This window comes from Scyliorhinus canicula, chromosome 15, assembly GCF_902713615.1.
Source record: "Scyliorhinus canicula chromosome 15, sScyCan1.1, whole genome shotgun sequence".
In the NCBI taxonomy this organism is placed as follows: Eukaryota; Metazoa; Chordata; class Chondrichthyes; order Carcharhiniformes; family Scyliorhinidae; genus Scyliorhinus; species Scyliorhinus canicula.
The window spans coordinates 38,367,917-38,394,339 of record NC_052160.1 but is presented as its reverse complement, the minus strand read 5'-3'; the positions used below and the strand labels follow the sequence as shown (position 1 = coordinate 38,394,339).

The following is a 26,423-nucleotide window of genomic DNA, read 5'->3' as shown; positions in this document are numbered from 1 at the left end:
GATTATTATTATTATTATGAATGCAAAGTTGGCACATTGAACCAACCTTTAAAACTTGCCCAGGTGTCCTCACGTGCACATGCGCAGCACTAATACCCAAGAAGGGGGCGGTTCAACCAGAGCTACGATAGGCCAGTTTGTTCTTTGATTGTCACTGGCGCAGCCAATGGAACCACAGGACAACATGGCGGGAAGCCGGGCGCCGGCTCAATGGCCAATCAGAAGGTGAATGGAAGGCGGGACTTCCGGTTGGGCCGAGGCGCATTGTTGTGCTATGACGTAAGGAGTCGGGAGAGGGAAAATGGCGGAGGAAGTAGCCGCTGACCGGCGGCAGTGATCAGCGCCGGGGCCCGGCACCAGGAGGCAGGCCGGGGTCTGAGTCCATGGCGAGAACCACCAGCCAGATGGTAGGTAACGGCGGCCTGAATCACACGCCCTGGTGTGCGCACAGCGAGAGGCTTTACACACACTCTACACAGAAAATCTGTGCGAGGCGGCAGGCCCATCTTCAGGGATCAAGAAGATGTGCGGCCAGGTGCGACTCCCCTGCCCATCGCTCAGCCTTGGCCGGGACACGTTTAAAATAGGGGCTGGATTGGTATTGCTGCGGATTGGGGAGCGGCTTTGCGCCGGGCTGGGAATGCATGTACTTTCTCAGTCTGACCTCCTTAAGTTGGTCCATAATCAAATTGTCCCTCCCCTTCCTCCAGAGTGTGCGCGTTTGTAAATGAGAGTGGGATGTTTCTGGGTGAATGTGTGTGATGGGAGGGTGGTGTGTGTGATGGGGGGATGGTTGTGTGTGTGCGATGGGATGGGGGGGTGGGGGGTGTGTGTGCGATGGGATGGGGGGGTGGGGGGTGTGTGTGCGATGGGATGGGGGGTGGGGGGTGTGTGTGCGATGGGATGGGGGGTGTGTGCGCGATGGGATGGGGGGTGTGTGTGCGATGGGATGGGATGGGGGGGTGTGTGCGATGGGATGGGATGGGGGGGGTGTGCGCGATGGGATGGGGGGTGTGTGCGATGGGATGGGGGGGTGTGTGCGATGGGATGGGGGGTGTGTGCGATGGGATGGGGGGGATGGGGGGGGGTTGTGTGCGATGGGATGGGGGGGGTGTGTGCGATGGGATGGGGGGGTGTGTGCGATGGGATGGGGGGGTGTATGGGATGGGGGGGTGTGTGCGATGGGATGGGGGGTGTGTGTGCGATGGGATGGGGGTGTGTGTGTGCGATGGGATGGGGGGGTGTGTGTGCGATGGGATGGGGGGATGTGTGCGATGGGATGGGGGTGTGTGTGTGCGATGGGATGGGGGTGTGTATGGGATGGGGGGGTGTGTATGGGATGGGGGGGTGTGTGTGCGATGGGATGGGGGGGCGTGTGTGCGATGGGATGGGGGGTGTGTGCGATGGGATGGGGGAGTGTGTGCAATGGGATGGGGGGGTGTGTGCGATGGGATGGGGGGGTGTGTGCGATGGGATGGGGGGGTGTGTGCGATGGGATGGGGGGTGTGTGTGGGATGGGGGTGTGTGCGATGGGATGGGGGTGTATGGGATGGGGGTGTGTGTGGGATGGGGGGTGTGTGTGCGATGGGATGGGGTGTGTGTGCTGATGGGATGGGGGGTATGGGATGGGGGGGTGCGTGCGATGGGGATGGGGGGGTGTGTGCGATGGGGTGTGTGCGCGTGCGATGGGATGGGGGGGTGTGCGATGGGATGGGGGTGTGCGATGGGATGGGGGGGTATGGGATGGGGGGGCGTGCGCGATGGGATGGGGGGTGTGCGCGATGGATGGGGGTGTGTGCGATGGGATGGGGGTGTGTGTGTGGGATGGGGGTGCGCGATGGGATGGGGGGTGTGTGTGCGATGGGATGGGATGGGGGGGTGTGTGCGATGGGATGGGATGGGGGGGGTGTGCGCGATGGGATGGGGGGGGGTGTGTGCGATGGGATGGGGGGGTGTGTGCGATGGGATGGGGGGTGTGTGCGATGGGATGGGGGGATGGGGGGGGTGTGTGCGATGGGATGGGGGGGGTGTGTGCGATGGGATGGGGGGGTTGTGTGCGATGGGATGGGGGGGTGTAGGGGAGTGGGGGGTGTGTGCGATGGGATGGGGTGGTCGTGTGCGAGGGATGGGGGGTGTGTGTGTTGCGATGGATGGGGGGGTGTGTGATGCGATGGGATGGGGGGATGTGTGCAGATGGGATGGGGGTAGTGTATGGGATGGGGGGTGGTGTATGGGCCTGGGGGGGTGTGTCGTGCGATGGGATGGGGGGCGTGTTGTGAGATGGGATGGGGGGGGGTGTGCGATGGGATGGGGGAGTGTGTGCGATGGGATGGGGGGGTGTGTGCGATGGATGGGGGGGTGTGTGCGATGGGATGGGGGGGGTGTGCGTGGGATGGGGGGTGTGTGTGGGATGGGGGTGTGTGCGATGGGATGGGGGTGTATGGGATGGGGGTGTGTGGGATGGGGGGTGTGTGTGCGATGGGATGGGGGTGTGTGTGTGCGATGGGATGGGGGGTATGGGATGGGGGGGTGCGTGCGATGGGATGGGGGGGTGTGTGCGATGGGGTGTGTGCGCGTGCGATGGGATGGGGGGGTGTGCGATGGGATGGGGGGTGTGCGATGGGATGGGGGGGTATGGGATGGGGGGGGTGCGCGATGGGATGGGGGTGTGCGCGATGGGATGGGGGGGTGTGTGCGATGGGATGGGGGTGTGTGTGTGGGATGGGGGTGTGCGATGGGATGGGGGGTGTGTGCGATTGGGGGCTGTGTGTGTGTGCGATGGGAGGGGTGTGTGTGCGATGGGAGGGGTGTGTGTGCGATGGGAGGGGTGTGTGCGCGATGGGAGGGGTGTGTGTGCGATGGGAGGGGTGTGTGCGATGGGAGGGGTGTGTGTGAGATGGGAGGGGTGTGCGAAGGGATGGGGGGGTGTGCGATGGGATGGGGGTGTGTGGGATGGGTGTGTGTGGGATGGGGGGAGTGTGGGATGGGAGGTGTGTGCGATGGGATGGGGTGTGTGTGTGGGATGGGGGGGTGTGTGGGATGGGGGGTGTGTGCGATGGGATGGGGTGTGTGTGTGGGATGGGGGGGTGTGTGTGGGATGGGGGGGTGTGTGTGGGATGGGGGTGTGTGTGTGGGATGGGGGGTGTGTGTGGGATGGGGGGGGTGTGTGTGGGATGGGGGGTGTGTGTGGGATGGGGGGGTGCGCGATGGGATGGGGGTGTGTGCGATGGGATGGGGGGGTGTGTGCGCGATGGGATGGGGGGGTGTGTGTGTGCGCGATGGGAGGGGTGTGTGCGCGATGGGAGGGGTGTGTGCGCGATGGGAAGGGTGTGTCGCGAGATGGGAGGGGTGTGTCGCGAGATGGGAGGGGTGTGTCGCGAGATGGGGGGGGTGTGTCGCGAGATGGGAGGGGTGTGTGCGCGAGATGGGAGGGGTGTGTGCGCGAGACGGGGGGGGTGTGCGCGCGAGATGGGAGGGGTGTGCGCGCGAGATGGGAGGGTGTGCGCGAGATGGGATGTGTGCGATGGGAGGGGGTGTGTGTGTGCGATGGGGGGGTGATTGTGTGTGTGCGATGGGGGGGGTGATTGTGTGTGTGCGATGGGGGGGGGGGTTGTGTGTGTGCGCAATGGGGGGTGGTTGTGTGTATGCGCGCGATGGGGGGGTGCTTGTGTGTGTGCGATGGGGGGTGGTTGTGTGCGCGCGATAGGGGGGTGCTTGTGTGCGTGCGATGGGGGGGGGTTGTGTGCACGCGATGGGGGGGTGGTTGTATGCGTGCGATAGGGGGGTGGTTGTGTGTGTGCAATGGGGGGGTGTTTGTGTGCAATGGGGGGGTGGTTGTGTGTGCGCGATAGGGGGTGGTTGTGTGTGTGCAATGGGGGGGTGATGGTTGTGTGTGTGCGATTGGGGGGGGCGGTTGTGTGTGCGCGATTGGGAGGGTGGTTGTTGTGCGCGATTGGGGGGGCGGTTGTGTGTGCGCGATTGGGGGGGTGGTTGTGTGTGCGCGATTGGGGGGGTGGTTGTGTGTGCGCGATTGGGGGTGGTTGTGTGCGCGCGATGGGGGGTGGTTGTGTGCATGCGATTGGGGGGGTTGTGTGCGTGCGATTGGGGGGGGGCGGTTGTGTGTGTGCGATTGGGGGGGGCGGTTTGTGTGTGTGCGATTGGGGGGTGGTGGTTGTGTGTGTGCGATTGGGGGGGGTGGTTGTGTGTGTGCGATTTGGGGGGGTGGTTGTGTATGTGCGATTGGGGGGTGGTTGTGGGTGTGGTGGGGGTTGTGGGTGGGTGTGGGGGGGGTTGAGTGTGAGGGAGGGTGTTGTCTGTGAACAGAGGGTGGTGTGATTGGGTGGGGTCATGTGTGATTGAGGAGTTGGGGGTGTGAGATTGTGGAGGTGTGTGTTGTGAGAGTGCTGTGTGTGACGGGGGCATGCGTGTGTGTGACGGGGGCATGTGTGTGTGTGACGGGGGCGTGTGTGTGAGTGACGGGCGTCTGTGTGTGACGGGGTGTGTGTGAGTGACGGGGGGGGGTGTGTGTGTGTGACGGGGGGGGTGTGTGTGTGTGAAGGGGGGTGTGTGTGTGTGTGACGGGGGTGTGTGTGTGTGTGACGGGGGGGGGTGTGTGTGTGTGACGGGGGTGTGTGTGTGTGTGTGACGGGGGTGTGTGTGTGTGTGACGGGGGTGTGTGTGTGTGACGGGGGTGTGTGTGTGTGTGACGGGGGTGTGTGTGTGTGTGTGACGGGGGCGTGTGTGTGTGTGACTGTGGGGAGTGTGTGTGTGTGACTGGGGGAATGTGTGTGTGTGACGGGGGAGTGTGTGTGTGGTGCAGGGGGCGTGTGTGTGTGTGTGACGGGGGCGTGTGTGTGTGTGACGGGGGCGTGTGTGTGTGTGACGGGGCGTGTGTGTGTGTGACGGGGGAGTGTGTGTGTGTGACGGGGGCGTGTGTGTGTGTGACGGGGGCGTGTGTGTGTGTGACGGGGGCGTGTGTGTGTGACCGGGGCGTGTGTGTGTGACAGGGGGTGTGTGTGTGTGACGGGGGGGGGGGGGGTGTGTGTGACAGGGGGAGTGTGTGTGTGTGACGGGGAGTGTGTGTGTGTGACGGGGGCTGTGTGGTGTGTGACGGGGGCGTGTGTGTGTGTGTGAAGGGGGAGTGTGTGTGTGTGACGGGGGCGTGATGTGAAGGGGCGTGTGTGTGTGTGAAGGGGGGGTTGGTGTGTGTGTGTGACGGGGGGTGTGTGTGTGTGTGAAGGGGGTGTGTGTGTGTGTGTGAGGGGGGGGGGTGTGTGTGTGACGGGGGGGTGTGTGTGTGTGACGGGGTGTGTGTGTGTGTGACGGGGGTGTGTGTGTGTGTGACGGGGGTGTGTGTGTGTGTGACGGGGGTGTGTGTGACGGGGGTGTGTGTGTGTGTGACGGGGGCGTGTGTGTGTGTGACGGGGGCGTGTGTGTGTGTGACGGGGGAGTGTGTGTGTGTGACGGGGGGCGTGTGTGTGTGTGACGGGGGCGTGTGTGTGTGACCGGGGCGTGTGTGTGTGACGGGGGTGTGTGTGTGTGACGGGGGGGGGGGTTGTGTGTGACGGGGGGGGGGGGTGTGTGTGACGGGGGGGGGTGTGTGTGTGACGGGGGCGTGTGTGTGTGACGGGGGCGTGTGTGTGTGACGGGGGCGTGTGTGTGTGTGACGGGGGCGTGTGTGTGTGTGACGGGGGAGTGTGTGTGTGTGAGGACGTGTGTGTGTGTGACGGGGGAGTGTGTGTGTGTGACGGGGGCGTGTGTGTGTGTGTGACGGGGGCGTGTGTGTGTGTGTGACGGGGGCGTGTGTGTGACGGGGGCGTGTGTGTGTGTGTGTGTGTGACGGGGGCGTGTGTGTGTGTGTGACGGGGGCGTGTGTGTGTGTGTGTGACGGGGGCGTGTGTGTGTGTGTCTCGGGGGCGTGTGTGTGTGTGACGGGGACGTGTGTGTGTGGCGGGGGCGTGTGTGTGTGTGTGACAGGGGCGTGTGTGTGACGGGGGAGTGTGTGTGTGTGTGACGGGGGCGTGTGTGTGTGTGACGGGGGCGTGTGTGTGTGTGACGGGGGCGTGTGTGTGTGTGACGGGGGCGTGTGTGTGTGTGACGGGGGCGTGTGTGTGTGTGTGACGGCGGCGTGTGTGTGTGTGACGGGGGGTGTGTGTGTGTGCGGGGGCGTGTGTGTGTGTGTAGGGGGGCGTGTGTGTGTGTGTGACGGGGCGTGTATGTGTGTGTGACGGGGGCGTGTGTGTGTGTGTGAAGGGGGCGTGTGTGTGTGTGTGACGGGGCGTGTGTGTGTGTGACGGGGGCGTGTGTGTGTGTGACGGGGCGTGTGTGTGTGTGTGTGTGACGGGGGCTGTGAGTGTGGTGTGTGACGGGGGCCTGTGCTGTGACGGGGGCGTGTGTGTGTGAAGGGGGAGTGTGTGTGTGACGGGGGAGCTGTGTGTGTGTGTGACGGGGGCGTGTGTGTGTGTGACGGGGGCGGGTGTGTGTGACGGGGGCGTGTGTGTGTGTGACGGGGGCAGTGCGTGTGTGTGACGGGGGCGTGCGTGTGTGTGACGGGGGCGTGCGTGTGTGTGACGGGGGCGTGCGTGTGTGTGACGGGGGCGTGCGTGTGTGTGACGGGGGCGTGCGTGTGTGTGACGGGGGACTGTTGCGTGTGTGTGTGTGACGGGGGCCTGTTGCGTGTTTGTGTGTGACGGGGGCCTGTTGCGTGTGTGTGTGAGACGGGGGCGCGTGTGTGTGTGTGACGGAGGCGTGTGTGTGTGTGACGGGGGCGTGTTGTGTGTGACGGGGGCGTGTGTTTGTGGTGTGACGGGGCGTTGTGTGGTGTGTGACGGGGGCGTGTGTGTGTGTGACGGGGTGTGTGTGTGTGTGACGGGGGTGTGTGTGTGACGGGGGGCGTGTGTGTGTGACGGGGCGTGTGTGTGTGTGTGAAGGGGGCGTGTGTGTGTGTGTGACGGGGGCGTGTGTGTGTGTGTGACGGGGGCGTGTGTGTGACGGGGGCGTGTTGTGTGTGTGTGTGACGGGGGCGTGTGTGTGTGTGACGGGGGCGTGTGTGTGTGTGTGACGGGGGCGTGTGTGTGTGTGACGGGGCGTGTGTGTGTGTGTGTGACGGGGGGCGTGCGTGTGTGTGTGTGACGGGGGGCGTGTGTGTGTGTGACGGGGGGCGTGTGTGTGTGTGACGGGGGCGTGTGTGTGTGTGACGGGGGCTGTGTGTGTGTGTGACGGGGCGTGTGTGTGTGTGTGACGGGGGCGTGGTGTGTGTGTGACGGGGGCGTGCGTGTGTGTGACGGGGGCGTGCGTGTGTGTGACGGGGGCGTGCGTGTGTGTGACGGGGGCGTGCGTGTGTGTGACGGGGGCGTGCGTGTGTGTGACGGGGGCGTGCGTGTGTGTGACGGGGGCGTGCGTGTGTGTGACGGGGGCCTGTTGCGTGTGTGTGTGTGACGGGGGCCTGTTGCGTGTTTGTGTGTGACGGGGGCGTGTTGCGTGTGTGTGTGAGACGGGGGCGTGTGTGTGTGTGTGACGGGGGCGTGTGTGTGTGTGACGGGGGCGCGCGTGTGTGTGTGACGGGGGTGTGTGTGTGTGACGGGGGCGTGTGTGTGTGACGGGGGCGTGTGTGTGTGAGTGACGGGGGCGTGTGTGTGTGAGTGACGGGGGCGTGTGTGTGTGTGTGAGTGACGGGGGCGTGTGTGTGTGTGAGTGACGGGGGCATGTGTGTGTGAGTGACGGGGGCATGTGTGTGTGACGGGGCGTGTGTGTGTGAGTGACGGGGGCGTGTATGTGTGAGTGACGGGGGCGTGTGTGTGTGTGAGTGACGGGGCGTGTGTGTGTGTGAGTGACGGGGGCGTGTGTGTGTGTGAGTGACGGGGACGTGTGTGTGTGTGTGTGTGTGTGTGTGACGTGGGCGTGTGTGTGTGTGTGACGGGGTGTGCGTGTGTGTGTGTGAGTGACAGGGGCGTGTATGTGTGGCGTGTGTGTGTGTGAGTGACAGGGGCGTGTGTGTGTGTGAGTGACGGGGGCGTGTGTGTGTGTGAGTGACGGGGGCGTGTGTGTGTGTGAGTGACGGGGGCGTGTGTGTGTGTGTGTGTGTGTGTGACGGGGGCGTGTGTGTGTGTGTGACGGGGTGTGCGTGTGTGTGTGTGAGTGACGGGCGTGTATGTGTGACGTGGCGTGTGTGTGTGTGTGAGTGACAGGGGCGTGTGTGTGTGTGAGTGACGGGGGCGTGTGTGTGTGTGAGTGACGGGGGCGTGTGTGTGTGTGAGTGACGGGGGCGTGTGTGTGTGTGAGTGACGGGGGCGTGTGTGTGTGAGTGACGGGGGCGTGTGTGTGTGCGTGACGGGGGCGTGTGTGTGTGTGTGACGGGGGCGTGTGTGTGTGAGTGACGGGGGCGTGTGTGTGTGAGTGACGGGGGCGTGTGTGTGTGAGTGACGGGGCGTGTGTGTGTGAGTGACGGGGGCGTGTGTGTGTGAGTGACGGGGGCGTGTGTGTGTGTGAGACGGGGGCGCGTGTGTGTGAGTGACGGGGACGTGTGTGTGTGTGACGGGGGTGTGTGTGTGTGACAGGGGCGTGTGTGTGTGAGTGACGGGGGCGTGTGTGAGTGACGGGGGCGTGTGTGTGTTAGTGACGGGGGCGTGTGTGTGTGTTAGTGACTGGGCGTGTGTGTGTGTTAGTGACGGGGGCGTGTGTGTGTGAGTGACGGGGCGTGTGTGTGTGAGTGACGGGTGTGTGTGTGAGTGACGGGGGGCGTGTGTGTGTGTGTGTGACGGGGGCGCGTGTGTGTGTGAGTGACGGGGGGCGCGTGTGTGACGGGGGCGTGTGTGTGACGGGGGCGTGTGTGTGTGTGACAGGGGCGTGTGTGTGTGTGTGTGTGTGACGGGGGGGTGTGTGAGTGACGGGGGCGTGTGTGTGAGTGACGGGGGCGTGTGTGTGAGTGACGGGGGCGGGCGTGTGTGTGCGTGTGAGTGACGGGGGTGTGTGTGTGTGAGTGATGGGGACGTGTGAGTGATGGGGGTGGGGAGGAATGGTGATGCCGATGTGTGTGTGAGTGATGGGGGTGGGGAGGGAGGGTGATGGGGGCGTGTGTGTGGGGTTGGGGAGGGAGTGTGGTGTTCCCTGGGGCATGTGTACGGTGTGGGTTAGCCAGCAGGAGGTGTTTGTGGGGTTGGGGCAGGGGGTGTGTGGGTGTGGCAGGGGGTGCGTGTGGGGTTGGCGCAATGGGTTTGTGTGGTGGAGTTGGCACAGGTGTGGGTTTGGCGTGGGGTGTGTGTTTGATGTTGGGGTGTGTGTGGTGTGGGGTTGGTGCAGGGGTTGTGTATGAATTGTTAGCATGTGCTGTGGTGGTGGGGGTAGCATGTGGTTGCGCATGCCCAGCCAGCCACCCCCCCTTTCCTGGGGGATGTGGATTGCCCTAGTTATTTGCATGCATGCACAGAGGATTATTTTCTTGTTTGCAAGCAGGCGTGCAATGTTATGTTCGTGGAAGTGTTTGTGTTTCTCTGTGTAGGCGATCTTTCTCTAGTGCCGTTCTCGCAGGCAGCAATGACTATTCATGCTAAGGATTAAATGCTTTTTTGCAGAATATCTCTACAACTTGGAGGCAGGGTCAGTGTGAACTTTTGGAATAAATTATTTAATGAATGTTGCTGGTTGGTACCGGATTATGTTCTTAGTGAAGAACTTGAGTGAAATGTTACTATGTAATTGAATTTGTTGCTCTGTATAAAAAATAATATTTACTTGATTCAGCTAAACCCCTGAGATTTGTTTTCCGGGGCTGATTTGATTACAGTGTTCTGTCATAGCGGGCAGCAATGAAATTTAGCTTTAAGCATATGTTCTTCTGTCCTTTACCAATTTCTAAACGCGCTGTTCAAAATATATTGCCAGTCTTTTATCAATATCCAGGATGTGTGTCAGAAGTCAATTTTAAAGTACGGGTGTGAGTGATGGAGGTGGTAATGTCTCTCTGGACCTTTAGCGGTGTACTTAGCTTGAACAAAAACTGAGGTTTTGCATTTGATAGCGACGTGTCCTGCAATTTGTTACTATTATCTTAGAAAATAGATGTCCAAACATGGTAGAATCACATGCTGATTTGGATCTTAGGGAGTAACTTCATTTTCCAGTGTGAAGCTGAAATGTTCTTTACAAGTTGGTACGGCACAGTCCTTTTTTTCGTTCAAAATTTTGTTTGCCATATTTTTGTTTTCACTCTGAACTAATCTATTAAATTCTACTTATTAGTTTCTCTTCTGAAACTGGATATCAAGTACAGTTTGGTTGTAATGAGTAGTCAACAGAAATTCAATATATAGGTAGTATTGCTGGATGTGGGACTGATCTTATTGTACATTTGCAGAAAGGATTGTCGCTTTGAGACTGTTTCCTGAAGACAAACTGGTGATTTTTGTTTTCTTAAACAATAGTCAAGCTCATAAGATAGTCCAGCACACAATGTGGCAAAGAATCATACAGACCAGCAAAGGTCCCCAATTCAATCTGTGGTCTGAACTTAAGGAGTCCTGGTTGGATACTGTAATTGTTCTGAATACCTCTGGACTAACTGGACAAAATCAATCTGGACTCCTACTCCAGATCACCAATCAGTGATTTCTGTGGTATAATGCCTGATCAAGTAAGGGCTGAATTTGGTTGGACTGTGTTGTCCTTGTGCTCATATAACCTGGAAATCATTGAGAATAAAGAATGGTCATTTGCTGAGGTACAATAAGACAATGCCAGTGATAATAGTTTTACACCACAGCACGTAAAAGAATCTCAGTCCTCGACTAGAGATCTGGCATCTTTTGGTCTTCTAATGTAGTGTTCTTCAAACTTTTTTTCCGAGGACCCATTTTTACCAACCGGCCAGCCTTAGGGACCCAACCCCGCCGACCTTTGCAACTCACACCAGCCGACCTTCGCGACCCACTCTGGCTGACCTGCGCGACCCACCATATTCTCTTACCTTGTTTGCTGCTGACAAAAATGGAGGAAATGGTTTTGGGTCCCTTTGGCCCTCGTACATGCTCCTCCAATGGAACCTGTTGGATGAAGGTGAAGCCTTCGGTGTCGGAAATTATGGAGACTCCATCTGTCCAAAGTGCTGAATTTTTTTCCTGTAAAATTTTATCAAATAAACCCCACTCCCCCCCGAACTTGTAAAAGAAAATGAGTAAAATAAGTTTAAAAATGAATAAACCCCTCCCCCGAACTTGTAAAAAAATAAATAAATAAATGAAAAAATGAATAAACCCCCCCGAACTTGTAAAAAAAAAATTAAATGAATAAAAACACTACAGAACTAGAAAAACAAAAAGCTGCAACCGTTTTTAAAAAAATAGCGGCCGCACTTCCGATTATAGGTGCGCATGCGCGGCGATCATCGTGTGCAATGCGGGCAAATTTTTTTTAAAAACATGTTTGCGGCCGCTTGCAGGCGGCGTTATGAAAAGCTGGCTGCTGCGCGGGGATTTGCGTGATCGGGAGCGCCGTGGACAACGGCTCCGCGACCCTCCCGACACCCGCCCGCGACCCACCCGCGTGCCGCACCCCCAACTTTGAAGAACACTGTTCTAATGCATCAAGTGGTGGCATGCTCATGCTTAGAGTCTAATTTACAACTATAACCTCAGTAACACCAATGGAGTTCCATTCAGTTGTATGCAATGAATTAGTATATTGGGAGTTTGGCAGGTGCCACTATATATAAATTTTATCAATGGAACTACATGCAGATCATTGATTAAAACCAATCCCTTTCTTCAGTGAAAGTCCAAAGATTAATCTCACATTTTGTTGGAAAATCCAATCTGATTTTACTTTTGAAAATCACAGTGGAGACTGGCATGAAATTAATGTGCAGACAGTAGAGCAGAATGTTTTGGCAAACCTCCATAGCAAAGTCCCTTTTTTTAAACAAAGTTTCTAAATAGTGTGACGAGATATTTGACAGGAGGTAGAAGAAAGTGGGCTTGAGCTGATCACACAGCCTGTTGCTATTTCCTCCCAGGTGTTACGTGGCTGTGTTGTATTACTACTGTAATTATCTCTTGGTACTGGCAGGAAAGAGAACTATCCAAAGCAGTTTTAAATTGTCAAAACAATTCATGTTCCATAGCATGGGAATTGCCACTAGTATAATTGCTTGGATATGGGCCTGAGCACACTGTGACATGTTTGAACACTGGGAACCAACTGGGGAAAGAGAAAAACTAACATCCCCATGGGGTGCAAAAACATGCAAATTTTGTTTTTTAAAAGTTCTAGTTTCTAAACTTTGTTCCAGAATAACACTGTTTTACTTTGATGATCCTCCCCTGCTGCTGTGTCAGCAAGATTGAGTTCACAAGAACTGAAGTGTGGCTCACTTTTAATCCTAGAATATTGAATGCCCTATTCCAATGTTTCAATTCATAATTTCTAAATCTAACCAATTGCTGCTTCAGAAACAAACTTAATAATGTGGTTCATGACCAGTTTTATATGGGGGATCATTGGTAATCATTCCGCCCCCTTCTCTTAACCTGTATTAATCTATGATTCACCACAATTCGGCAACTTCCAAGGCCATTTTTCAGCTGCCTGCCCACACGCAAATTGCAGATTTATTATATTCAGTTTCACAGTCATGGTAGGATTTGAGCCCAAAACCTCTCGGTTGCTGTCCAGTGCCATAACCACTCTGCTACCTCCCTTTTAGGTCAAGGAATACTTGAGTACCAGCTATGGGCACTGGAATGAAGGTGCCTGGGGAGGTATCGCTTCTCCCAGTTGTAACTCTACAAGATTCACCAAAGGTGACAGATTTTTGTCTGTCAGAGTGTAATTCCAGCAAAGTACACTAGCTACCACAGACGTGACAACAATTGTGGAACCGTTTACCATTTGGAGACAACGTTGTCAGTCTAGCTCTAGTAATCTAGTTTTGGATCCTTTTCAGAGATTCTTACTCTAGTTGCCAGTTTTCTTCCCTTTCCAGAAGGTACTCATTTCTTGCTGGGGTAAGATTTTGTAGATGCATGGCTGTATCAAGCACTTAGACTGGAGGATAGCAAATGGTCTCCCCTTGTTCAAGAAGGGCAGCGAAGACAACCCCAGTAACTATAGACCAGTGAGCCATACTTCTGTAATGGGCAAAGTCTTGGAAAGGTTTATAAGAGATAGGATTTATAATCATCTAGGAAGGAATAATTTAATTGGGGATAGTCAACATGGTTTTGTGAAGGGTAGGTCGTGCCTCACAAACCTTATTGAGTTCTTTGAGAAGGTGACCAAACAAGTGGATGAGGGTAAAGCAGTTGATGTGGTGTATATGGATCTCAGTAAAGCGTTTGATAAGGTTCCCCACAGTAGGCTATTGCAGAAAATACGGAGGCATGGGATTCAGGGTGATTTAGCAGTTTGGATCAGAAATTGGCTAGCTTTAAGAAGACAGAGGGTGGTGATTGATGGGAAATGTTCAGCCTGGAGTTCAGTTACTAGTGGTGTACCACAAGGATCTGTTTTGGGGCCACTTCTGTTTGTCATTTTTATAAATGACCTGGAGGAGGGCGTAGAAGGATGGGTGAGTAAATTTGCAGATGACACTAAAGTCGGTGGAGTTGTGGACAGTGCGGAAGGTTGTTGCAGGTTACTGAGGGACATTGATAAGCTGCAGAGCTGGGCTGAGAGGTGGCAAATGGAGTTTAATGCAGAAAAGTGTGAGGTGATTAATTGTGGAAGGAGTAACAGGAATGCAGAGTACTGGTAAGATTCTTGGTAGTGTGGATGAGCAGAGAGATCTCGGTATTAATGTACATAGATCCCTGAAAGTTGCCACCCAGGTTGATAGGGTTGTTAAGAAGGCGTATGGTGTGTTAGCTTTTATTGGTAGAGGGATTGCGTTTCGGAGCCATGAGGTGATGTTGCAGCTGTACAAAACTCTGGTGCGGCCGCATTTGGAGTATTGCGTGCAGTTCTGGTCGCCACATTATAGGAAGGATGTGGAAGCATTGGAAAGGGTACAGAGGAGATTTACAAGAATGTTGCCTGGTATGGAGGGAAGATCATATGAGGAAAGGCTGAAGGACTTGAAGCTGTTTTCGTTAGAGAGAAGAAGGTTAAGAGGTGACTTAATTGAGGCATACAAGATGATCAGAGGATTAGATAGGGTGGACAGTGACAGCCTTTTTCCTCGGTTGGTGATGGCTAGCACGAGGGGACATAGCTTTTAATTGAGGGGAGATAGATATAGGACAGATGTCAGAGGTAGGTTCTTTACTCAGAGAGTAGTAAGGGCGTGGAATGCCCTGCCTGCAACAGTAGTGAACTCGCCAACACTAAGGGCATTTAAATGGTCATTGGATAAACATATGGATGCTAAGGGAATAGTGTAGATGGGCTTTAGATTGGTTTCACAGGTCAGTGCAACATCGAGGGCCGAAGGGCCTGTACTGCGCTGTAATGTTCTATGTTCTACCTCACTCAGCAGGTGCCGTTATTCATGAGTGAGCTTTGGTGATGGGAAGTAGTTGATCCACAGGGATGGGTGTCCGCGTTGTAAAGCATGAGTATCCAAGATAGTTACTGACTGGTGTGTGATAAGGAGGGGGAATCTTGCTGGATTCTTTCCTGTCCTGTAGTGCTGCAGCTGCCATCTAATGGCACCAACTGAGTAAAAACTGGATGGTTCCCCAATGGGATAAAAAGCAATCAAAATTTGAAAATCTAAAAGAAAAACAATCCTGGAAGTATCGTTCTGTGAAGGAAAAGGATGGACTGAAATTCTGATCAATTGTACCAATCTAAAGCACTGGCCCTTGTTTTTCTAGGGGCTGAATGACCTGGTGTTTCCCAGCTTCTGTTTATTTGTTTCAGACTCCCAAATAAATTTTGTTTATTGCTGAAAGAAAGAGACATTCTATCCAAGCTTTTTATCTTGTACTCAATAGGATAGCTCATAAGAAATTACCATGCTGTAACAGGGAACAACAATTTATACTCAATTTATACAGCAGTGCTCAAGTTCTATGCTCCTGAGTGACAAATGATGTTTAGTTCCAGTTATGTAAATAAGTGTTTATTCAGATCAACCAAACACTGATCACGCTGATTACGTTTGTCAGATCTAAAATTTGTTTTTAAATAAAGAAGAAAATCATACAATGTCACTATCTGACAGCTGCGGCAACACAGAACATAGCCACATAGCTACCAAACTGTAAATGAGAAACAAACTGTCCCTTAGAAGAAGTCTGCTGATATACTCCAGTGAGCAGAGACCCACAAATTAATATCTAGAACATTTCAGCAAGTTACTGACATGCTATTTGGGGACATTGATAAATAAACAGCAGTCCCTATGCTTCTATCCCTAAATTAAGTCAAGCCTGACTTCAGTGTTGCAAGTTACAGGCTGAAGGAAAAGATAAACAGGAAGGAGAGCAAGCTGTGTCACCGGCAGGAACTTTCCTCCCAAAAGGGCATGTTTGTCACAAGTTAGGCTTCAGAAGCCACTGCATTTGTTAGGATCAATTTACAGGTAAGCAAATTAGCAGTTTTTCCAACACCATTGAACTACAAACAAATTAACTAAGAGCCAAATGGAGTACTTAGCATTAGTCTGTATCATTAAAATAGTACAAATATGCAGATAGACACAAAACACTCCTGTAGCACCACAATCTGTCTGTCCCCTTAAGCTAAATTAAGGCGGGAGGGGGTGTGGCTGCTAGAAATAGCCAACAGCACCCACTTCTGATCAGTATCGAGTAACTACTGCTGGGAAGTGCATGCAGAGAGAGATTATAATAATGGTTGGTTGGCCTATGTGGATGAATAGCCTAACTTTTACTGTCTGGAAACTAATATTTTGTAACATGGCACAGTGATCTTTGAAAATCGACCATTGTCTCCACTTCCACCACCCTCGTAGACACAAGAATTAGGAGCAGGAGTTGGTTCCTCAAGGCTGCTCATTCGACAAGATGTCTAATCAATGACTCAATTCTACTTTCCTGTCTGTCCCTTCCAAGGGGAATTATGGTCTTCCAAGTGTTTCAACGGGTTTGATCTTAAAGACATGGAGGTCCCATAGTCAATTCAATCTCTGGTCTGTGTGTTACGTGATCTCAGCTGGGCAGTGGGGGGGGGGGGGGGGGGGGGATTGTTAATTTGAATGCTGTCACTGGTTTCCTCAATATCCCACTTCCACCTCTGTCCTCCCACTTAAATAGTCATTTTGCACTCCATTATGGCTAAAAATTAATGAAACTTGGGTGAATGATCAGAGGACACATCTGTGTGAAAGTGATTACAACTTTTTGTGAAAATTTCACGAGTAAGGAGTGCCATGCCAGTATGCGGACAGAACCATAGGTTATTGTGCAGAAAGAGGCCATTCAGCCCCTCGTGTCTCCGCTGCCAAAAAGAGGAAAAATAAATTAATCGCTCATTTTAATCCAGTTTTCCAGTAGCCTTGCTGTTTACAGCACTTCAGATCCAGGCACATTTTAAATGAGTTGAGCATTTTGGCCTCAACCACGGACTTGGGCAGTGAATTCCAGATGCTCACCACCCTCTGGCCGAAATAGTTTTTCCTCATCTCCCCTCTAATCCTTCCACCACTCACCTTAGATCTGTGTATCCTGGGACTTGACCCCTTAGCTAGGGGAATGAAGTGTTTCCTGTCTAGGCTCCTCATAATTTTGTGCACCTCAATTAGGACACCACTCAGCTTCCTCTGTTCTAAAGAAACCAACCCTAGTCTATCCAGTCTTTCCTCATAGTTGAAATTTTTAAGCCCTGGCAAAATTCTTGTAAATCTGCTCTCTCCAGAGCAATTATGCCCTTCCTGTAACGTGACCAGAATGTACACAAAACTCCAGCTGTGGCCTAACCAGTGTTTTATACAATTCCACCATTACATCCCTGCTTTTGTATTAATTACCTCACCCATGCCATACGCTTTCTTAACCACGTTGTCACCTGTCCTGCCAACTTCAGGGAACTGTGGGCATGCACTCCCAAGGTCTCTCACCTCCTCAACCTGTCTCAATATCTGCCCATTTCTTGAGTACACTCTTGCTTTGTTTGCCCTCCCCAAATGAATTACCCCTCACTTTTCTGAATTGAATTCGATTTGCTGCTTCTCTGTCTACTCAATCAAACTATTGATGTGCTGGAGTCGACAGTTATCCTCTTTGTTATCAACTACATAGCCAAATTTTCTAATCATGCCACCCATGTTTAATTTTAAATCATTAATATATACAACAAAAAGCAAGGGCCCCAACTCTGAAACCCGTGGAACACCATTGGAAACTATTTTCCAAGCCTTAGCCTCCACAACTAAACTTTTCAAAAGGCAGGAGCTCCAAAACCAAGCTAGACTCTTTGGGTTGTGGGGCTAAGACCCACGCAGACATGGGGAGAATGTGCAAGCTCCACATGGACAGTGCCCTGGGGCTGGGATTGAACCTGGGTCCTTGGCGGCGTGAGGCAGCATTGCTAACCACTGTGCCGTCCTGCTGTACTGTGATTTCTTAATAATGATACCCTCTTGTCTTTCATCAGCCTTTGTATGCACAAGGAATCTGTAGTGGAGTTAGTGACTCAAGAATTAGGATCAAGAAAGCTGCTGAATTAGAGCAACATTGTTGAATTAGGGTTGGAAGTGCAAGTTGCATGTGATGTTGTACGGATTGGTGGGAGCATGGATGAGGAGATACTAAGGGATGCCAGCATAAGAAAAACGAAGGCTGATAATGTGATGGAGAGAGCTGAGTATGCAGTGGAATGGTTTGTTAAGTGGGAGGATTGACTCAAGAACAGCTATGTAGGAATTGGTGGCCGCTCACCCAAACTCCACTGCCCATAACCTGACTTGCACCAAAATCAATCCGTTCACCCCTTTGCTCGTTGACCTACTTTGATTCCCAGTCTGGCAGTGTTTTGAATTTTCAAATTCTCAACCATTGTTTTTACATTTTTCCATGGCCTTGCTCCTCCTCATCTTTGTTATCTCCTTATCTCTATAAACTCGTACACCCCCTCCTAGTTCTCTGTGCTCTTTTAATATTGACCTGTTTCATGTCTCTGACACAAATTGCTCCACCATTCATAGTTGTGCCTTCACCTGAATGGGCCTTAAACTCAGTTCCTGTGCTAAAACTTTGATTGAGCTTTTTGACATTTGTCCAGATATCTCATGCAAAGTATTTGTTTAACCCTCCAGTAAAGCGCCTTTACCACATTTAAAGGTGCTTTATAAATGCAAGTTGTTAATGGAAACTAGATTGATGCCTCGCAAACACCCACGAGTATGCATGATTGGGGAAGCAGCAGAATTTGATTTTGTGTGATGCAAGCTGATCGTGATGATATTTGGCAAGTTCTTTTCTCCTTGGTGTGATTCTGGATCTTATTGTCTAGATATGGCCGTTTTCTCTTCTGCTTCTAGTTTTGAGAATTGGTGAGGCATAGGGGGAGCTGGATAGAAACTACAGATAGTGACTGCCTAGAAGAGAGAGGGTATTTTTTAATGTAACTTTTCTACCTGCTCTACCTGTTGGCTATTCTAGTGAACCTGAAAGGTTTGCTTTCAGGTTGCAGTCAGCTGTGGGGACACTAATTTGAACCGACTGGCAAGGCTCTCTCAGCTGTAAACAATATAGGTTAGAGATTACTGCAAAACAGTGACCACCATCCAGGAAATTTTGAACGGTGGGCTATTATAAAAGGAGAACAGAGATTGTCACATAACCATCTTTAAAATCAACAATGCTAAACATATAATTCTGGTCACTCCTGGACCACAATAAACTCCATTGGAGACATAAGCTATTTAAAGACAAGGCAGTTGAAAAAAGCAGGGTTCTGCATTTCAGTGTTACTAAGTGTATATTATCACAGCTGTCTGCACTTGACGCACCAAACACAGTTTTCTTGGAACACACGTTTATAGCCACCATCCCCAGTTAATAATGACACTTGGCATAACTCTGGTGTACTTCAGGACCCTGGTCAGTTGAAGCGCATTTGTATTTCACCCACAGTCAAAGCAGAACACTGACAGCATGCATACCTGCTGAGTGGCACCTTTTTGATGTCCCATTTAGTCTCAAATTGATATTCAGTTTATTTTTAGCTAGCACCAATCTGCTGTCTGCTAGCTCAAGTTTATCATAGTTCCAATTTCTGTTCACTCTAGAATTAAATAGTCTAAATAATAATATGCTCATTGGACTAAGTACAGTGGGGAATCTGTTCCAAGCTCATGCCCATATATAGTTGGTTCAGTCAGTGATGCTTTTTGTTTTCAATCTATTTTCTTGTCAATAACACTCGCTAAGCAACTGCCGAGATACATGGAACAATTCTCTCCAGTTATTAAATTTTCCTCCCCCGCCCTGCCCCTCCATCACCCCCAAAATTAACAATGACTAATGACCATTAACTTTCTCTCTACACAACTGGATTTATTGAAACACTTCAATCCACATGCACCCACCAAAATAGTCTAGAACAGCTAGCCATGAAATAATTTTCACTGATATGAATATTTTTTTGCAACCACTATATCTGATCCTTAGTGGTGTTGGTAGACAATTAACTTGCTTGGGAGTTTGATCAAGAGCATAAAAAAGTAGCCCCTTTCACCCAGCCTCACCCTGTGTACCTTCCTACCTCCTTGTTTATGTACTGTCGTCTCCTGTGTGTTCGGTATCATCTGTTTGTCCCGCCCTTTCCCTTTGCCCTGCTCCACCCAGTTAAGGTTTACATAATTTGTATTAGTGTCACAAGTAGGCTTACATTAACACTGCAATTAAGTTACTGTGAAAATCCCCACTCTGGCGCCTGTTCGGGTACACTGAGGGAGAATTCAGAATGTCCAATTCACCTAATAAGCACATCTTTCGGGACTTGTGGGAGGAAACCGGAGCACCCAGAGGAAACGCACGCAGACACAGGGAGAATGTGCAGACTCTGCACAGACAGTGACCCAAGCCGGGAATCGAACCCGGGTCCCTGGCGCTGTGAAGCAATAGTGTTATTCACAGCAAGATTACAGCTAATGCGTTGTAATTCTACTGAGTCGGCAAGGATGAAAATGACATGGAAATTTTAGTACAGAGTATTGGTCGAGCAATTTAAAATACGGAGTGAAGAATGTCATACGGAGCCTGGGACTTCTCACTAGGTTTTTGTGAAATATGTATTATCATGGTTACTTCCTGAAAGTTAAAACTGGACAAATACTTTAAAATGACTAAAGCCATGTCTGGCTATGGCTTTGAAACAAAAGGAACTTTCTGTAGTATCAGAGAAGCTGATATCTTGGTATCTCTAGAGAGATAAGGGGCGAAATTCTCCGACCCCCAGCAGGGTCGGAGATTCGCCTGGGGCCGTCGAAAATCCCGCCCCGGCTCGGGAATTGGCGGGGGCGGGAATCACACCACTCCGATTGGCGAGGCCCCTGCGGCGATTCTCCCGCCCGGATGGGCCGAAGTCCCGCCGCTGGGAAGCTTCTCCCGCCGCCGAGGTTTGAACCACCTCTGGTGGCGGCGGGATCGGCGCCGCGACCGGGCCCCTGGGGGGAGGGGGGGTGCGGGGCGATCGGACCCCGGGGGGTGCCCCCACGGTGGCCAGGCCCGCGATCGGGGCCCCCCGCTCAGACTCCGGGCCAGTGCCCTGGGTGCACTCTTTCGCCTTCCGCCGCCGCCATGACGGAAGCGGAAGAGAAACCCACATCGCGCATGCGCCGACCGGCGAAAGCCTTTCGGCCAGCCCCGCTGCCGGGGGCACCGGTTTTTTGCGCCAGTCTTCTGGTGCCAACCGCTCTGGCGTGGGGCTAGCCCCCAAATGTGCGGAGAATTCCCCACCTTTGGGGAGGCCTGACCCCGGAGTGGTTGGCGCCACTCCCCTATGCCGGGAACCCCCGTCACGCCGGGTAGGGGAGAATCCCGCCCCATAACTGCAAAAGACCATAAGACATAGGAACAGAATTAGGCCACTCGGCCCATCGAGTCTGCTTTGCTATTCAATCATGGCTGATATTTTTCTCATCCCCATTCTCCTCATAACCCCTGATCCCCTTATTAATCAAGAACCTATCTATCTCTTCCTTCAAATACACTCAGTGGTTTGGCCTCCATAGCCTTCTGCGGCAAAGTGTTCCACACATTCCCCACCATCTGGCTGAAGAAATTCCTCCTCATCTCTGTTTTAAAGGATCGTCCCTTTAGTCTGTGATGGTGTTCTCTGGTTCTAGTTTTTCCTACAAGTGGAAACATCCTCTCCACATCCACTCTATCCAGGCCTCGCAGTATCCTGTAAGTTTCGATCAGATCCCGCCTCATCCTTCTAAACTCCCAACGAGTACAGACCCAGAGTCCTCTACCGTTCCTAATACGACAAGTTCTTCATTCCAGGGATCATTCTTGTGAACCTCCTCTGGACCACCCTTTCCAAGGTCAGCACAGCCTCCCTTAGATACGGGGTCCAAAACTGCTCACCATACTCCAAATGGGGTCTGACCAGAGCCTTGTACAGCCTCAGAAGTACATCCCTGGTCTTGCATTCTAGCCCTCATGACATGAATGCTAACATTGCATCTTAACTGCCGACTGAACCTTCACGTTAACCTTAAGAGAATCAGGAACGAGGACTCCCAAGTCCCTTTGAGCTTCTAATTTCCTGAGCATTTCCCCGTTTAGAAAATAGTCTATGCCTAAATTCCTCCTTCCAAAGTGAATAACCTCACACTTTTCTACAATATTTCATTTGCCACTTCATTGCCCACTCTCCTAGCCTGTCCAAATCCTTCTGCAGCCCCCTTGCTTCCTCAATACTATCTGTCCCTCTACACATCTTTGTATCATCTGCAAACTTAGCAACAGTGCCTTCAGTTCCTTCTTCCAAATCATTAATGTATATTGTGAAAAGTTGTGGTCCCAGCACAGATCCCTGAGACACATCACTAGTCACCAGCTGAAAATGACCCCTTTATCCCCACTCTCTGCCTTCTGCCAGTCAATCAATCCTCTATCCATGCCAAGATCTTACCCTTAACATCATGAGCTCTTAACTTATTTAACAAGTTCCTATGTGGCACCTTGTCAAAGGCCTTCTGGAAATCTAAATAAATCATGTCCACTGGTTCTCCTTTGTCTAACTTCCTTGTTACCTCCTCAAAGAACTCCAACAGATTTGTCAGACATGACCTCCCTTTGACAAAGCTGTGCTGACTCGGTCCTATTTTACCATGTACTTCCAAGTACTCAGCAATCTCATCCTTAATAACAGACTATAAAATCTTACTAATGACCAAAATCAGGCTAACCGACCTATAATTTCCTGTCTCCTGCCTCCCTCCCTTCTTAAACAATGGTGTTACATTAGCCACTTTCCAGTCCTCTGGGACCCTTCCTGCCTGCAGTGACTCCTGAAAGATCACCACCGATGCCTCCACAATCTCCTCAGCTATCTCTTTTAGGACCCTGGGGTGTAGTCCATCAGGGCGAGGTGACTTATCCACCTTCAGACCTTTCAGTTTCCCCAGGACCTTCTCCTTAGTGATGGCCACTGCACTCACCTCTGACCCCTGATTCGCCCTGAGCTCTGGTATCCCACTGGTGTCTTCCACCATGAAGACTGATGCAAAGTAAATATTCAGTTTGTCTGCCATTTCTTTGTTTCCTATTATAACTTCTCCAGCCACGTTTTCCAGTGGTCCAATGTCTATTTTTGCGTCCCGTACCTTTTATATATTGAAAGAGAAAGAAAAAGGCTTTGTGAAGATTTGCCGGTTAGCAAAATTGACAGATGATGGTTACAGTTTAATGTGAGCAAGTGTGAGGTTGATTCCCAGTCTGTACAAAGTTCAATCTAGCTGAAGCAGTAATGGGAAAGCTTCTGTATGCTGGGTGAGAAAAATCAGCCAGTCTTGTTCATTTTTGACTCTGGAAAGTTCTGGTGTCTGGTTTAATTGGTTAGCTTTTTGAATGCATTCCTATTTTGTCTTTTTAAAACTGTGACTACACACAAGCACTTTCAAAGAGAGGACACTAGCTAGTGATCAGGAGAGAAGAATTTGAATTTGTGTGGTGTTTTCACATTATTGCGACATTCCAGAAAGCTCCACAAGCCGTTTGCAGTCATAAAAGTTCCACAAGAATGTATGATTTAGTGCAAATAATGGTATTGGTTGATGGATGAGTGTTGGCCAGGATGCTGGAAGAACTCCCATATCCAGCTTCAGTAGTGCCTTCAGATCTGAACAGTTTAGTGTCCTCAGTTTACCATCTTGTCAGAAACCTCCGTACTCCCTCAATGCTGCACAGGACTGTGAGTCTAATTTTGTGCTCAAGTTCTGAACCCACAACCTACTGACTCCAGTAAGACCTTTAAGCCAAGCTAACACTAGAATGAGATCTTACTTTATCCTTTCTTTTCCTCAATTCCGGAAGCCCTGCTGCTGTAACTCTGATTTGGTACAGGCAGGATTGATCACAGTCAGCACCTTGGGTATAACACCACTACGAAATCTCCACTTTGTATTTTTGACCCTTTTGCTTACAAGGTGGGTGAGAACAAAGGAAACTTGCTTTGTCAGTTGTTCCTCAAAACTGAACACAGTAAGAAGTCTTACAACACCAGATTAAAGTCCAACAGGTTTGTTTCAAACACGAGTTTTCGGAACGCAGCTCCTTCCTCGGCCTCAAAGCTGAAGTGTAGTATTTGAGAGTCTTGGTAGAAAGCTAGGGCACAATTGTGTACTGTGTAGTACGATAGGTGTTGTAATTAGGCGCAGTCTTCCCAACACGACTGCCGAACATTGTTCTGAGCAAGGGTTTTGACAGTAATCTGTCTATTAGTTGCTTGGAGATTTGAAAAATGACCTCTAGTTGTACAAGTTCATGATATATTTTCAGTATTTTGAGTTGAATTAAAGAATAAATAGTTCATTATTTTAAGAAACTTGTCTTAATTTGAACTTTTGTTCGCACTGAGGGAGCTTATTGCTAGGAAATAGAGCACTGGATTTAAGGTAGTCTAGGTCAACTACAATACGGTTAAATGCAAATTAAAGTTGCTTTTCTGCTCCACCAATGTGCCACAGCTTAAAGCTCCATCACCCTCTCCTGCACCAACGAAACTCTTCTCTATATCCTTAACCAGCCATCCTGTCACCGTTTAAATATGATTGACAGTTACAACTTGCGATACAAATACATGGTAACTAGAAACTGCATTGATTCCAAATCAACTTGTTCCAAGGAGTGTCCTTGCAGTCAGAGACACTATCTATTAGATGAGACAATTCATGTATAATGAGTTTAGTAGTTTCTAGTAATTTTCGAATGTATAATGAGTTTAGCAGTCTCCTGTAATTTTCCAATGTAAGACACGGACCATAAAATTGATCTTAATTTGGTACTAATTGGCAGTTGCGCTGATTTAAATTATGATGTTTAGTGCAACGCACCATCCTGATTTAGATTTTTTAAAAAGGTATTTTTCTTGAAGTTTTTCGTTTTTATCAAATAAAGCAGCAAAAACCACTCGAATGGTACAGCTCAGCAAAAATGTCTCTCTGATTGGGCCCTCCTCCTTATCACCAAACTCCAGCCAGGATCATCCAGGTACATAGTGCAAGACATATATCCCCCAAAAAAGATAATTATGGGATGTGTATTAGGATAAAATAAAGGATTAAAAGACGAGCAGAGCCAAAACACTGAAACGCAGCTGCTCCTGCGCATACATCAAGTGACCACTCCATCCCCTGATTTTAATCAAAGCAATAACTGATGAATTATCAGATTATAAACTTGCAAAACTATCGTTGGCATTTTTTTGTGAATTGGTGATTACAGCTTTACTGTGCAAATTCTTATTTACAAACTTTACCTTTGGAGGGTAAAACCGCATGTAAACACCAATGAAGTAAATGTTGCAGTTTGTGATGAACCAGTCAAATAATCCAATTATTTTGGAGGGGAAATGATCTAATGCTAATCTCTAACTGGAATTTCTAAAATTAAGAAAACTTGTTTTGCAATAGCATGATTGCATTTACTAGTTAAATTTTGTTTATTAATATATCCCAGGTCGACTTCATCCAATATCACTATTTCAAAAAACAGGGATTTCTCCACGGTTTCACATGGACATAGTACCCCAGTTCCTATAAACCTTCCAACTCATCATGTGAATTGTCATGGAAAACCTGTCTGTCTGTGATATACAAGTTTTAATTTGTGGATCTATACATAACTTTATTTGAGTGTGAATAAGAGAAGACTGTTTCCTCTTGTAGGATGTTGGTGTTGAAAGGCCAACGTAAAAACTCCATGAGGAAAATATTGGAAGAAATTTAATTAGCCAGAAGGGTTATTACAGTATAACATTGCTGCATGGAGTAGTTGGCGCACGGACCATCTTATGTTTACGGGTAAATTTTATAAACATTTGAAACTGAGTTAAATCAATGGCAATAGGGAGAGCTTTCACAAAGAGCCAGGCTGAGTCGGTTCTGGGATCTGTAAACTTATTTGGTCCTGATGCTTTCCCATCTTAATGTCCTTATTGTTTAATTTTGGGCAAGAGTTCCCTTCAGTGGTACTTGTTTGTTGATTGCCTACTATTTTTAAACTTCTGCTTCCAAAAAAAGTTGCAGAGAAATCTTCCAGCTCTCATCTGTTGGAACCGTTTGTCATTTTGAAATTAATATTTGGTCCTGTGGTGTAACAAAGCATGTGTTATGCCACATGATGGTTGGTCACAGATTTCTATCTGCAATTCCTGTGACTCTTAAACAAAGCTTGTCCTATGTTAGCTGAATATCTGTAGGTGGCAAGCAACGGTCAGGCACTTTTCATCTCATGCTATCATTGCGTCAGAGCGTGGTACTTGGGAAGAGACCTGTCAGAATTGCACTCCTGTTTTTAACTTGGTGTGCACCTAAAGTATAGGCTTGCATTGCCTTCAGATGCAGAGAATTTTGGTCTACGAAATAGTGCAGCAATTGTTTTGAAGGCAGTTACACCAACGGTTGCCATGAAAAGTCTGCATATCCGTAGGGGTGGCATTGCTGAGTGGATCACCTAAGGCTGAAGACCTTCTAATGAGAGATCCCAACAGCTTGTTATTTTAGTGTCTAATATGCTGGCATTGCCAACCACCTAAATAGGATCATGAAAGTAGTCGTGCCTTTGGGGTGGCACAATGGTTAGCACTGCTGCATCACTGCACCATGGACCCGGGTTCGATTCCGGCCTTGGGTGACTGTTTGGAGTTTGCACATTCTCCCATGTCTGCGTGAGTTTCCTTCGGGTGCTCCGGTTTCCTCCCACAGTCTAAAGATGTGCAGGTTAGATGGATTGGCCATGCTAAATTGTCTCGATCCAGGGATGTGCAGGTTAGGTTACGACATTATGGGCATAGAG

At 50.5% G+C, this 26,423-nt stretch overlaps 1 protein-coding gene across 4 annotated transcripts in view; it reads left to right on the top strand.

The window, feature by feature from the left end:
- Positions 1–260: 260 nt before the first annotated feature.
- LOC119978305 (3-phosphoinositide-dependent protein kinase 1-like) overlaps positions 261–26,423 on the top strand; it is a 110,298-nt gene continuing 84,135 nt past the window's right edge. The window contains exon 1 of one of the 4 annotated variants that reach the window (XM_038819838.1): positions 261–407. In XM_038819838.1, the coding sequence (XP_038675766.1) occupies positions 384–407 (24 nt within the window). In that variant the 5' untranslated portion in view covers positions 261–383. Of the gene's footprint in view, positions 408–508; positions 536–26,423 lie in introns of those variants that run through there. The other 3 variants (XM_038819839.1, XM_038819837.1, XM_038819840.1) reach the window with 3 other exon arrangements.